The sequence below is a fragment of the Oryzias latipes genome, chromosome 12, assembly GCF_053564925.1.
Source record: "Oryzias latipes strain Hd-rR chromosome 12, Olatipes_Hd-rR_3.1".
Taxonomy (NCBI): domain Eukaryota; kingdom Metazoa; phylum Chordata; class Actinopteri; order Beloniformes; family Adrianichthyidae; genus Oryzias; species Oryzias latipes.
In genome coordinates this window covers 6268847-6283388 of record NC_136248.1, presented here as the reverse complement: position 1 = coordinate 6283388, position 14542 = coordinate 6268847, and the positions used below count along the sequence as shown (strand labels likewise).

The following is a 14542-nucleotide window of genomic DNA, read 5'->3' as shown; positions in this document are numbered from 1 at the left end:
AAGTGCCTCACACTAGGCAGCTCCACCCTTTTCTGCTCCCTACCACCATTCTTTATAATCAACGGAATCGACGCACCGGCACAATCTGCAGAGCGTTTCTGTAGCTCCCGAACAGAGCCGCCTGGCTCCTCAGAAAAGCGCGTGCCACACCATCGCCTGTTGTTGTAGAAACCTTCTTGAGACGACTTTTCAAAGAGGAAACCTGCGAGACAAGACCCGACGGTCAACTCTTTGGATCGTTTGACGCAACTCTCAGCGCCGGACTGCGACGGTTCCTCACCACATCATTGGGCAGGCATTGGAGGTCATCATAAGGGGTTTCTAGTGTATTCGTGTCCACATTTAAGACCACCACATCATCAAGAGCCATCCCTCGAACTTTCTACATGAACAAAGCAAGCACACAGAGAGAGGCGGTCAGAACAAAGCTGCTCTGTGAAGTACAATTTAATTCAACCCTAAAACATCCAGATATTAGACTTGGAGGACGTGATGCCACAAAGAACGGTACATTACAAGAATGTCGCTCATATTTGCTCTGGAGCTCAAACAACTTACCTCCATGAGGCTGGAATGTACCCCAATGAGGTATGGCATTGGAGCACTAAAAAAATAAATCCACAGTTATGATCTTGACAAAGCAGAGCGGTTGCTTCTGGTGACAGAAGTCTATGGAGTAACTATGGTTACAGACTATTGCCGTCTCCAGGATATGAATGAACTCAAACAGCCTGACAGTTGTTGAGTCCCTATTATTAACCTTCATACAAAGTTATACAAGTAAGATCATAAACCATTACTGTATAGTAATGGGAGGAATACCAAGTTAATGGGGCAAAAACAACATTTACCGAATCCTAAGATTTTGGGAGGAAACGTGGACCAGACTTTCTTCACAACGATAAAAAGAAGAGCTTCCCTAGTGTGAATGAGGGCAGCTAACTCACCAGCAGTAGTCCAACAGGTGCTGAGGAAGAACAGGGATGTAAACATGCTGCCAGTGCATTGGCTGCAGCATGGCTGCAGATCCATGGATGCAAGCTGTTAACTGTGGGGAAGTACAGAGAGCACAGAGGTCAGCTCACAGCGCTTCACCTTCTATGGAGAAATTCACTCATATTTTTTTGCAAAAGGAAAGTGACATGAAAAAAGCTGAATATTCTAGAAACACAGAGTAAAAAATACATATATTTACTCTTAATAAAAATCCACAACAGGAACTCCAACTTCAATTATAGGAGACATTTCTGATCATAAACCTGGTAAGACAGTTTTAAGAGTATAGGAGACAGAGAAAACTGAGCATGTTAAAAAGGCAGAAGACATAGACCGGACAGAGCAAAGACACTATCCAAACTTTCCAATCAAATGGAACCACAATTGTGTTGTCTGCACAAACATTGCCAACGCAGTGGCATAAGAGTGAGTTCATGTTCACAGTTGAGTCAAACCAAAGACTATTAAAAAGGACCTCAAGTCTCCCTGCTTGATTCTCAGCATTACGGCGTTGGATTGGAGGGTTAAACATCCAAATGGCTCCCGAGTACAACTGTGTCTGCAGCTCACCGCTCCACCAGAGGATGGGTGTTAGGCGGAGAACAAATTACACTAATGGGACTTTAACTTTAACATTCTGGAGGAGAATCTTCTCCCCCTGTTAGTGGTTTATGCAGAAACAAGATAAAGATCCAAAACACAGCAGCAAGTCTGCCTCAAAACAGCTTTAGAAGAACAGAATGAAGAGGTCTGGAGTCCTGATCTGGACCTGGTTTGGCATCTTCTTAAACGTCTAACGCTCAGCAAAACCTTCTAAAATGGCAAATTACAAAGGTTATGCAAAGAAGAATAATTCAGAACTCTCCCTCCTAAAATATGCAGCACTATTGATCAACGTTACTCAACAGCTGCTGCTGCAATCAATGGAATTGGGGACAACAGTATTTAATCTAGGGTGGGGGCCAGGGTGACCCCTAAAACCGTTATACAATGAATTACTCTAACCACAGTGTGAAGCTTGGGAGGTCTTTCTGCTCTGAAATGTTGCATCTGACTGATTAAGAGTTCAGCTCTAGATCGGTTAAAGTGAACATCAAATAACATTATTATATCTTTTTAAAGCTTCAAAATGAGAAGCTTTGGCCCTTCTTGGTCTTTTGGCCCATTTGCCCACCTTGGTTTCCACAGTAAAAAGTTTTGTTTAAACAAGAGGGCACCACTGTTTAACTTAGGGTCATGTGGGCTTGAAGTTTTGTCTTTTAACGATAAAACACATTAATTTAAAATCTCTGTATGTGATTACATGCATTTTTTTATGATGTTAAAATCTGTGGGAGAATCTGAAAATCTCAGGAAACCCTAGCCTCATTTGCCTTTAGTAAAAAAAAGAAAAAAGAACAGATGTCTTAAACTGTTGTACAAAACAAATGCTTTTAAATAATGCTGAAGGACTCACATTATGTTCAGAAACTTCTTGTCTTTATATTGTATAAATGAAAGAGAGTTTGGAGATTTTCTGTATCATTCCTAACTATAGAATAACAAGTTAAAGGTTGGATGGAAACAGTCTGTTGATTTTAAAATGTCCAGGATACAATAAGGATTCTTACATGGATTCAGGAGGAAATGAGAGCTGAATCTACTTACAGTGCTTAGTTTGCTACAGCAGATCAGGATTCGTCGTTCATACAGCATACTAGCATACAGGTGAAGCATGTTGTTGACATCCACAGCTACGAAATACTCCGTTAGGTTTCTCTGCAAAAAAAAACAAACGTAATCTACGTAATCTAGTTAGTCTATGACAATTTAGGCATTTTTAAATCAATGTATCACATTTAAATGTATAACTTCAGTAATGAAGGCAATAAAAATCACCGATCGGCTTCTCATAAAAGAAACATTTGTGTAAAACATGTTCACAGTTCATTTATTTACAACAAAACCACAACAAACGTACTTTTTAAAGTATACGTATATTTTCCTGTGAGAAAGACATGCTTTCTTAGATTGGACAACCTGCAAAGCTCAGATGTTGATTTTCTGAACTAATCCTGAGGTTTTTTTTAGTGGCTGTGGAACCATTAGCTTCTTTTTCAATGACGGTAAAAACACTCACGTTCTCAGGGATGCTGGGGAGCTCTCTGATATCAGGCACACTGAAGAAAGAATGCTGCAGGAACCAGAAAGTCAGAGATTAACTTGGAAGGATCCAAAACCACTTCACTTCAATGGACTCCGATGACAAGAGGCACCGTGTTCTGTGTGTGGAGACTTCGTGTTTTTCTAGTTTATTTGATTGACATTGGAACGCACCATTCCAAGATGGATGGGATCTCCGGGTTCAGGGACGGGAAGTGTGTGCAGTAAGACCAGAAGCTCCTGCCACTGGCTTTCCTGAAACGTTAACAAATGCCTGAAAATGTTAATACACACCTACACAACCACAAAAACCCGTCAATCCTTTAACCCTGGAGCTTTAGCTCCACTGTTGACGCTCTTTCAATTATCACAACATTTTGTCTGTAATTCCAAAAGACTCTAAAGTGCAGAAAAGCAGTGTTTAGTGTAATTATGTTAACTGCATAAACAGTCAAAGAGTAACAATAGTTCAAAGAACGTATGTGCTTTGGCGTCGCCATCTTCAGTGTTAAAGGTTCAAACATTTTACGTTCCCATCATACACTAACAAACCATTTAGCAACATAACCACCGAGTTAAAAAACACAAACAAACAAAAAAGACCTAATAGCTTGTGCTACGTTCACACCAGTCTCTGAAATGCGCAATCAAGCGACCATAAAGTCTATGTAAGTGCGTGTGTACACGTGTTTCAGAGTTCTACATTCAAAACAAACAGTCATTGAATGCATGTCAAAAGTTTACCCAATTGAACTTTGAGCAATCAGGGACTAGGACTTGGTAAGGAGAAGTGCCAACCATTTAAGAATTGCTCATGAAGGAGAATTTAGAGCTGTGAAAGAAAAAATCCTGGAGCAAGATTTGTGAGAATGGCACCGCTTTGACATTTCTCACCAAGCCTCTTCCAACTGTGAGTAATGCACTAGTCCAGTGTGAACACCAAGCACTAAAAGAATGCCCATTTAACGTGTTCTTGAACGTGCATCACATGCCCAGTGTGTACGTAGCGTTACAGCAGGATTATGATTGGACCTGGTACAGACATCAACCAGACATCTCTGAAAAAACCAAGGTAAAGTGAGACTGACCTGGCCTTTCACGGAGTAATCTGCAAGGATATTGAGCAGCTTGTAGAAGACCTCAAACCAGGGCAGGTAACTGACGGGAAACAAAACAGCAGCTTACCGCACTCCGTAAGTTTGAGTGCACACATCAAAATACAAACAACAACCATGCAAACGAATAAAAGCAAGCCAAATTTAGAGCTGCCTTTAATTATGCATTATTGAATCAGAAAACTTCCTACAATGCATTCTTAAATTAATGAATTGGCTAAATAACTGGAGAACACTGAGAACTGAGCAATAGGTGTTCTGTAAAGAAAACATGTTTGTCCCAGGACAGAAACCCAAACAGAACCTCACCTTAGAATGCAGTAACAGGTGTGTGCACCCGAAGACAGACGACAGAAGCCAAACCTCTGCTTGCTCTCGATATCGGTCAGCACAAATGTGAAGTTCTGGCCGACTTGGCTGACTGTGGGACTGAGAAGTCGAAGAGCAGAAGGAGGCAGACAGATTATAGAAAACTTGAACAATGAACTATTCAGCAAACATAAACTCCCCAGGCTTCAGAAGTGACCTGCTATCTCTATATTTGAAATGTAAATTTAGGAAAAACAAATTCAGGTTTTTCTTGAACTGACAAAAAAGGAAGAGCTTGCACCAAAACCAGTGTCATGTTCAGCTGTAGTGAGCCTCACATGTAACTACTCAGAGCGCCTTAAACTTTACTAAAACTGATGTGTTGTCGAACGTTCTGTTCCTTCTGTGCGCGGTTCTGTCTATATCAGCTAAACGGATAGGTCGATAGTTTACACTTAAAGAAAATGCAGGTCTCTGTTTCTCTTTTGTTTTCCTATTGGTAAACATTTCTTAAATGTATTGTTCAGGACCTGGAAAAGGACATTTTTAGCTGACGAAGGGGATTTAAAGTACCTGTCCCACTCCAATCAGCCAATCCTATAATCAAAGCAGCGCACTAGGTTCTTTAACGTGCTCTGACTCTAACTATGACTAAAAGTCAGGTTCTTCCTGGTCGTTTCTAGAAAACAGTGAAAGACGACAATGGCTCTATAAAAGATGACCACGCCTCTGAACTCAAAGTCAAGATCATTACAGCTTTAACGTCAACAGTTCAGCTCAGTCTGAGTCATGTACGCTAGATGAGTCAAAGCAAACGTAAAAGAAATGACACAAGGACAAATTGTGTGCCAATACCTCTCCATGTTGAACGGGAAGCAGAATTTGGGCACCGTTTGTAGAGTCTCCTGTGGGATAAAGAGGATTTTTTTTATTGCATTTTGAAAGAAAATAAAGTCTGTGATTCAGATGCACGGAACGTTTTATACCAAAGAAGTTCTAAAAAGTAAAGACTCTGATGACAGCTCTCATCTTTGTCTTTCCGGTTTATCTGTTAAGAAAGAAGCTGAACAGTCTGTTCAGACATCATCATAACTTCCTTTTCCATCAACCCAGAATGGATGTAATGAAATGAGGCCAAAAAAAGGTCAAATCCTCCACTAGTCCACCAAAAGGAGCTCAAAGAACCTTCCACTGAACAAGGAAAGTTATTTCAAAGAGCTGCATGGTGTTGTTGTAGCACTCTTGTCTCCCAGGAAGGAGGTCCTGGTCTGAATTCCGGCTGGGACCTTTCTGTGTGCATGTCCTCCTCGTGTAATGAGGGTTTTCTCTGGAAACTCCCGTTTTCTGCCACAGTCCAAAAACACGTTTCATAGGTCCATTGCTGATTCTAAATTGCAGCTAGATGAGCGTATGAGAGTGTGTGTGTGAGTCTGGGGCCCTGCAACAGACTGCTGACCTGATCAGCGTGTACCCTGCCTTTGTCCCACAGTAGCTGGGTTGGCTCCTGTGACCCCGAAAGGGATACAGTTCTAAAGATTGATGAATTGAAGTTATTTCTAAACAGTTTTGAAGTTTTTCAGTAAAAGCATTTTACATTTGAACTTGTAAGGTCCAAAAACTAATCTAAATAACATGTCATTCCGAGAATTTGCACCAGCTATGGTCTGCCATTTGTCTTTTGCGTTCTGTAATCCTCTGGATTATTAAGAAAGGACTCGTGGAGCGTCCATCCTCAGCAGGGACAGTGTGCTGCCAGAGGCCTCCCCTTTCCGGCTCCACTATCCGGCGTCCACATCGGTGTACAGGTCTTAGCTCTTAAACTCCTAAACAGCTGATCACAGTCTTCTTCAGTTTATGGTTGTTTAAAGCAGATCGCTTGCTCAACATTTTTTTTTGTCTCTGAGGCATTTCCCCTTTTTTTAAATTATGCTTGGACTCACAATCCAACAGCATAAACCATAAACTCTGTAAACGATCTTTTTACTTTTATTGGTGTATGCAGAGAAGTCGTGGCTTACTGGTTAGGGACATGGACCTAAACATTAAATATTACATCACTGAAGATCACATTTCTAAAGGTGCGAATAAATAAGTCAGATTTGGTTTTTATTATTGCTCAAGTATCCCTGATTCAGTCGTGTCACAGATTGTGTTTTCTTCAAAATCAAAACACCGGAATGATCATCCATCCTTTTTCAAGACAGGAGTTCAGGAGGACACAGAACCATTCAGGAGGAGTGAGGAGTAGAAAAGTAAAGAACCTGTTCCATGTAGTCCTCTGGGAACTGCTTCAGTACTTCTGGTCCTGTTTGAAGACACACAAAACACATTCTATGGACAACTGACATGTTTTGGTCAACAGTTCCTTCGCAGGTTCATTGATTCTTCTATAAAAATGTTTTTTTCAGTAAAGACCCCCCCCTGCAACAAGCTTCCAACAAGCTCACTCCTGATTGGGGAGAGGGGTTGCCATAGAAATATTGACTGATCCAACATGGTGGCGTCTGAATTGGAGCAAATCATTTTCAATGGGTGACGTCTAGTTCTCACATAAAGTCACAGTCAAAGCCTCATCTAGATTTACCTTAAGAAGCTAATAGAGGATTCGTCTTGTACTTCTGCTTCTGCTACACTAATCTCTCTTTTGTGTTTTCCTCTTAAACTATCTCCCATATCTTATGCCGATAACATCGTAGTTAAGCATAGTTTAAAGATATGTACTCAAGTCAAACAGCACCTTGGATTCCACAAAATATCTCATGTCGCCACTCTATCTTAACCATCTGTTTCCATCATTTACTAAAAAGACTTTTGCCCTGTGGAGAAGTCGTGGTCTAGTTTCAGTAAAGACTTTTACACAGAGGGAACTTTAGCTTCATTTGAATTATTATCTAAAAAGTTGAATTTGCTCAACACTCACTTCTTCAGGTATCTCCAGGCTCGTAACTTTATTTGTCGTCACTTCCCTGACCCTTCCAGTGTCCCAATGGCCACCCTGGTTGATACTTTCATTGGGATTAACCCCTCCCTGAAGGGTACAATATCCAAAATGTATAACCTTTTATTATCTACTCTTGAGCCAACATCTGACCATCTTCGCGTGGCTTGGTCAGAAGAGCTCCATTTCGACATAAATGATGATCAGTGGAGATCTGTGCTTGGACGAATTCACTTCTCAATGGGCATCATTCAATGTATGAGGTGTTTAATCTCTTTGCATGACATAGATCGGTAGCATGGTATATTGTTTGTATAATTATTGTATTTTTTTTCCATTTTTTTTCTTTCTTTGAAATTGTGTTTTTGAATTCTTTCTTTGAAGGGTTTTGTTTTTTTCCTTATATGAAAAATGTCTAAATAAATCATAAATACATTTACTTTAAGAAGCTAATAGTTAAACTTTAGTCAACAGATGTTTAGTTTTACCTATACAACTCAATCACAAAGAAAGTGGTACACTGTAAAAAATAAATGTAAATCATCTGTGAACCATAGAGACTGATGCCAGTGAAAACCAACCATAAAAAGAACATCAGATGTTTCAGGGAGGAAACATATTAGTTCAGCATTTCTTAAGAGACAGAACTGGTTTATTACTCCATGAAATCTCGTGATTTGCACAAATCTGATGTCTAATAAAATCATTTTTGAAGGATGAAATGTGAATAAATGAATTCATAAAGAGTTTTGTTTTTTCCATTGGTGAGAGGTCAGTTCTGACAGTACATTCTTCTTCTTTGAAGTGATGGATCCTCTTGTTAAATCAAATAGAGCTGTTAATGCAGCCACATGTAGTCTCCCCTCTACAGTAGTCTACAGATGAACATGGAGTTTGGAGCTATATCCATCTGTTTTTTCCCCCATTCTTCTAACAAAACAACAGTTTTCCACACGCCTACATTTCATCTGAGCTTTGGAAAACACATCGGTGTTGGTGAATCACGTTAACATTTGATACAAATGGCTTCAGTCTCATGTTATTCACAGAAAAGATTGACTAAAGCTGAGCCCAAGCTGTTATTTCAAGTAGAAGCTCCACAAACAAGTATTAAAATCTTTGGTCTCGACTTCTATTTATAAATCTTCCTCCTCTAAAAATCCATGTGATGAAATCATGAAATGTTGAGTGTAAAGATCATTTGTCTTTCCAAAGTATTATTTTTACTCCATCACTACCATGTTGCTAAATAAACAACATTCTTTTCACAGCTTGTTTTAAATAAAACGTGTGTTCTAAATATGTTCTAAAAAATTTAAGTTCTTTAAAATATGCAACCGTAATTTCAAAGGAAAGGCAGATGTCTCCTAACCAGAGGGTTGATGGTTTGATTCCTGGCTACCCCATCACATGTTGAATTGTCTTTGGGTAAGAGACCGAACCCATAATTGGCTTTAGCGGTCAGTAAAGCAGCATGGCGGCTCTCTGATGCAGTGTAAATGTAAACAGCTGTGCATAAACAGCCATTGGAATTCATTCTGACTAAAACTGAAGCATTATTTTAAATGATATAAATTTAAATAAAATTGATTCAAATAAAACTGCGTGTGTGCTTGATTTGAGCTTTAACAGTGGTGAAGGCTGAATGAGAGGATCGTGTGGTCAGAAAAAGTGGTTAAAGATAAAAGGAAGAAGTTTGTAGAATTGCACTCATAAGCGTTCTTTGGTATTGAGGAAATGCTTCACACAGCCCAGGAGGAAGAGATGACTAACTTTAGTGTTCATGAAACCAGAGGCTAGCTGTATCTTTGTCTGTGAAAAAAACACAAAACATCTCCGATCCAGATGATCCTAACCTTCCTTCTGACTTTAACTCAGTTTATTGCCTGGCTAGAAACTTACTTTACGGTTTTTATACAAAACTCCTAAAAAAGAGGTTGTATATCTCGGATCAGTGATGGTCTTTGACACTCAGAACAAACCAAGGGTCAAAATGAAATAACTTCACAGATGACATGTAGTTTTTGGAGGATAGAATTTAGAGTAAATACTGTTTTTACATAAATTCAGGATTTATGATGGTTACTGGTAAATATTTAAAGTAAGCTTGAATTAAAAAGCAAAAGCAGTATTTTATGCAATGCAATAAAGTTGATCGTGTCTGTAGTTTTTAATTGACTTCTTGGTTCTTCTGTTATCAGACGCGGGTTAAGTTTGACACATACCTGACATGTTTCGACGGACGTCTTCGTCAGAGTCGTGACGTCACACACAACCATCTGTTGACCCCTCTGACGAAGACGTCCGTCGAAACATGTCAGGTATGTGTCAAACTTAACCCGCGTCTGATAACAGAAGAACCAAGAAGTCAGTGTTTTATGCATTTATGGCAATTATTGTTGACTGATTTTTAAAACAATGTTGGAGACAAAGGGATTCAAACATAGGGACGTCAATAGCTCCTTCTAGAAACTAAACAGGATTACAATGAAACTAAATCTAACATCAGTTGAACTCATGAAGTAATGATACCCCTGTCCCACCTTAACCTCAGAAAACCCATAAAACCTGCAACCCTTTTTTGTCTCTTTATAAAATGTTTGATGACAGAAACAAGACGCAAACACGCAAAACCTTTAACATCTGGTAGAAACTGTGCATAGTTTTATATATAAGAGCCCTCAACATCAAAAAACAGATAAACTGGACTTAATGCTGCTGATAGTCTAAGCTACTAACAAACAGGGCTTGTGACGCACGTCCAAGAATGCGGTAAAGGTGCATTCTTGAATGCGCATTTAGCCCACCGTGCTCTCAGTGGAGAAGCAGGGAGGGGCTTCTTCTTTTTCTGCTGTTTACTAGCACGTCTGCCACCTACGGTTGGAAGAGGTTTGGTTTGAAATGCTGAAGCGATGCAAATCTCATGAATCTCGCTCCAGGCTTTTTCTTTCACAGCTCCATTCTGATATATGAAAGACATGGCCTCATAGAATTCCAGCTGGCCACAAACTGCATTTATTTCTCCTCCATTATCAATTTTTAAACGGTTGGGACTTCAGTGAAATAAAGCAGATGATGTCATCCATACGTCACTACCAAATCTGAGCCCCTGATTGGTCAAAGTTCAACCAGATTTAACTTTAACATCAGCTCAATGGCCGCGCATTTGGTACAATGAACACAAGAATGATTGTAGAAATGTTTGTAACTATGAATGAACGTGAGAGTTTTGAACGCAGAAGCCTGAAAAGTGCCTCAATGTGCGTTTATAAAGACTTTTGATTGAAAAACGTGGCTTGACCGCGCTTGCCGAGAGCCGTGTGAATGTAGCTTTGGAGTTTAGTTCATTTCTAAACTCCCAAAGAACTCCTAAAGTCCCACTACGATCATTTTCTTATTTATTTTCAAAGCGTTCCCAGTGGTCCTTTAATTATGATTATGCCGTTTTTAGTAAAAATCTGAAACCTGTGTTGTTTTCTAGGACATATTTTCCGCAGGAGTTCATTAAATATTCACCTCAGAGTTGTTGACATTGAGCAAGACGGCCCCCACTTCCCATCATCTATATGTTTACAGTCATTTCTGCTAGCTTACAGCCCCCGCACCCCCAACGTAACATTAGCAGTGCAACAAAAACGGCGGGCCATGTTGAGCCATCTAGCTGTACATTTTTAATCCAGATACCAGCTCAGACAAGGAAGTCAAAGACGTGCATGGATCTTGTGTGTAAGTGGATGCATCAACAATGGAGCCGAGCAGGGAGCTTTGGCTATTGCCAGCATGCACATTCACTTTTAATAGATTCTACGCAACACCTACAAGCTTTAACTAACAACAATTTTGCGTTTGCTTCTGATTCACAACGACTTGAATAAATAAATATTCAGAAATGCAGTTTTAATCTTTACTTTCTTTATATGTGTCCTCCATGTCCGGAGAATGCCACAAACATGCCACACAAAAACACAATTTTAATTGGAGTGGGTCTTAAGAGTTAGCACAAGTTCTAGCCAAAGGCAGTGCAATGTTGTTTGATCGTCTAATAGGCCATGAAGTGACTGAACCAACATAAGAATCAAAGTTCAAATCCTGCCTTTTGTATGTGGTGAGTTGTTAAATGATGATCATGGAAGACCTTTTGTGACTTTTTCAGCTTGTTTATTCTCTGGTCTACAGCCAGCTGCTCAGAAATGGCCTTTTAGCAGTTGCTGCCTCTGACAGCTGCTCCTTTGACCAATTAGATTTTGGAAGATTTGAAGTGTAATCATTGAGTTGCTTGATAAATAGTGTTTGTTTACCTGCTCTTCTATTGGCCAGAAAACTCCACACTTGCAGAGGTTCTTAAACCAAGGATGTGCACAAGGACTGAGAGCCAGAAGTCAGGCTAAGGCTGTGCAAAATGAAAAACCTGAAGCCAAAAGTGAAAGACCTCAGTTGAGAGGCCGGTCTATCACAGAGGACGGATGGATGAGTCAGAGGCCTGCAAGAACCACTGTGCTCCTGCCTCAAAGATCCACTCCGATCATGTTTGAATCTAGTGTAAAAGCGTTTCCATGGCAGTGATTGTTCTGGTTCCACCTCATGAACTTACCAGAGCTGTGTTTGCCTTGGATGCTTACTTCCATGTACACCTCAAAAGTAGCCTCTGGATTCTCCCTGGAACAGAAGGTTTACAGAAATTAATGACCTTAAAGACGTTTTACACATGAAGGAAGGTAGTAACTTAGAGGTCGCCTGACAATCAGTTACAACATCAAAATGACTAAATGACTCGCTGTCATTACAAAATGCATAACTGGTAGATTGCCCTTAACGACATTTTTCCCTCTTTTGTTTATTAACTAATGAAGTGAAAAGACATTTGTGCTCTGCAATGACTTTAGATCATTTGAAACGGACCTGGTTTTTGTTTTCTCTTTAATTAGATGAAAGTACAATCATAACATCTTAACAGATTAATAACTGATAAAACTGACACTTAAATATTTTGTGATTGTTAGAAAACTGCTAGTGTAAGGATAATAACACTTGAGGGCCCAGCTGGGGACATTTTGCAGTTTCTTCTTCTTCTTCTTCCTCCAGTTTAGAGGGTTCCTAAATTTAAACTGCTTTTTAAAAACCAAGTCTTCTACCAAGACCAACTAAAACATCAGGAAACGAGGAAAAACAGAAGCACGAAGAGACTAAACTACCTCAGGTTTCTATAACTACTTATCTTTGTACATCTTTTGACAGTCAGCAACAAAGAAACGGCTTTAAACACAACAACAACAAAAAACATTTGATTTAGTGTGAAGACGCAGATCTGTCTAAGAGATTACAGTCACAATCATTTCAGCATATATATGCTATCAAACGAGACTTGAAAGTAAAGGTAGAAAATTAGGACTATAATACAATATGAATAATATATCATGGTGACTATTGTCTGATTTATTTAGGGAGAATTGAGTATGTGATGATTGACACTTCCTGTTGCTTTCAAAACTCCAAAGAAAAAACATAGACTGTATAAGAGAACTGGAATGAGTGATGCCACCCATTGAAAACGACCTGCTTCCAATTCCAATGAAATGAAGTCAACTCAGTCAATATTTTTTTGCAATATGGACGCCACCATGTCAGAACCAGACAGCGTCAGTAAGCAGTGATTGGTGTGAGTCAGTCTAAGTCAACATTTCCATGGCTACCACTCTCACCAATCCGGAGTGAGCTTGTTGGAAGTCCACACCCCAAACACTTGAAAGCTGGCTACACAAAATCTGGCCGTGAGACCACCTGCTTTTATTGAAGCAAGACGATTGGTCAGTTTATAACTTGAATACCATATATTACAAAAAAAAAGAAGATTAGCAAGAACATGTTAAAAAAGGGATCAGTGTTCCCAGTGGTCTTTTATTGCGGATTAAGCCGTTTTTAGCCTAAATCAAACAACCTGTGTCATTTTCTAGGACATAGTTTCTGCAGAGCAGCAAAAGTTCATCAGAAATTCACCTCCGAATTGTGGGTGGGACAGCTGGCGCAGAAGTAAGCCTCTACTGATATTCCATCATACCTTGTCCTGCTGGCTTACAGCCCCTCACAACCCCCAACGTAACAGCGGTGCAACAAAATGAATTTTCTTTATATATGTCCTGCCTCATGAGAAAAATGCTCAAAGAACCTGTTAAAACCACCAAAAACACTATTTTCTTTAGAGTGGGTCTGTAAACATGGTATCCTTTAGCAATGTTGGTCTGGGAGATACTCTGCGACAAATACTGCTGTATGACTGCTACTGTGGTTGCCTTGGAAACGCGATGCTACTGTGGTGGGTCTCGAGCGACTTCCGTCTCCTGCGTTTCGTTTACACATGCGCAGAAGAAAAATTAATGAATCGAATAAAGGTGGATACATGCCGGGGAGTATGCTTTTCGAGGAGAAATCTACATGTCTTATCCGATATTCCATAACGGATAACTGCCGTTAATCTGACTATCATGTCATCGAGTTATTCTGTCTGCGTGATACTAGCAAAACTAGATATATTACCTATATCAAAACAGAGATCAAATACATAGCGTCCATGTAAACTGGCTCAGATAACAGTCAGACTGTGTCGGCGCCACCCAAAGTCTCTCCAACAATTTGAATTTCTGTCTGAATGAATGGCAGCGCCGGAAGTTACAGTGTGTTCGGATATGAGATTGTTTGGTCCCGCAAATACAGAACCAGTAATGTTTTGAATCGCAACAAGTCCGGGCCTCTCCTGGCTCTGCCCCATGACCCCCCGGAACAAACAGAACGCCACAGCTGTAAATAAGGCTGTCTAAATTAAAGCGGTTCACTGCCAGTCTTACCTAATCCGGGACCCCATGGTTATCGGTGGCCCGCGTGGCGTTAGTGGGCCCCCGAGCGCTCACGAGTCCGTCCAGAGAGGTTCTGTTGGTGCTAGCCGCCTGTCAAACAGAGTCCAGCGATACCACGGTGCGCCACGAAAACGTCATGCTCTGGCACACGCAAGAACTGTGGTATATTGTGATAGACAGTAATAACCACCGCC

The 14542-nt window shown here is 40.2% G+C and overlaps 1 protein-coding gene across 5 annotated transcripts in view; it reads right to left on the bottom strand.

Moving 5' to 3' along the window:
• dennd1a (DENN/MADD domain containing 1A) overlaps positions 1–14542 on the bottom strand; it is a 29101-nt gene extending 14559 nt beyond the window's left edge. For 4 of the 5 annotated variants that reach the window (XM_020707847.3, XM_004075069.5, XM_078955964.1 and 1 more), the window contains exons 1-13: positions 14340–14542; positions 12092–12156; positions 6824–6867; positions 5418–5467; positions 4563–4682; positions 4227–4296; positions 3313–3393; positions 3116–3169; positions 2644–2754; positions 948–1048; positions 559–604; positions 281–382; positions 77–202 (exon numbers count right to left, since the gene is read on the bottom strand). In XM_020707847.3, coding sequence (XP_020563506.1) covers positions 77–202; positions 281–382; positions 559–604; positions 948–1048; positions 2644–2754; positions 3116–3169; positions 3313–3393; positions 4227–4296; positions 4563–4682; positions 5418–5467; positions 6824–6867; positions 12092–12156; positions 14340–14356 — 987 coding nt within the window. In that variant the 5' untranslated portion in view covers positions 14357–14542. Of the gene's footprint in view, positions 1–76; positions 203–280; positions 383–558; positions 605–947; positions 1049–2643; positions 2755–3115; positions 3170–3312; positions 3394–4226; positions 4297–4562; positions 4683–5417; positions 5468–6823; positions 6868–7482; positions 7564–12091; positions 12157–14339 lie in introns of those variants that run through there. The other variant, XM_023960519.2, reaches the window with a different exon arrangement.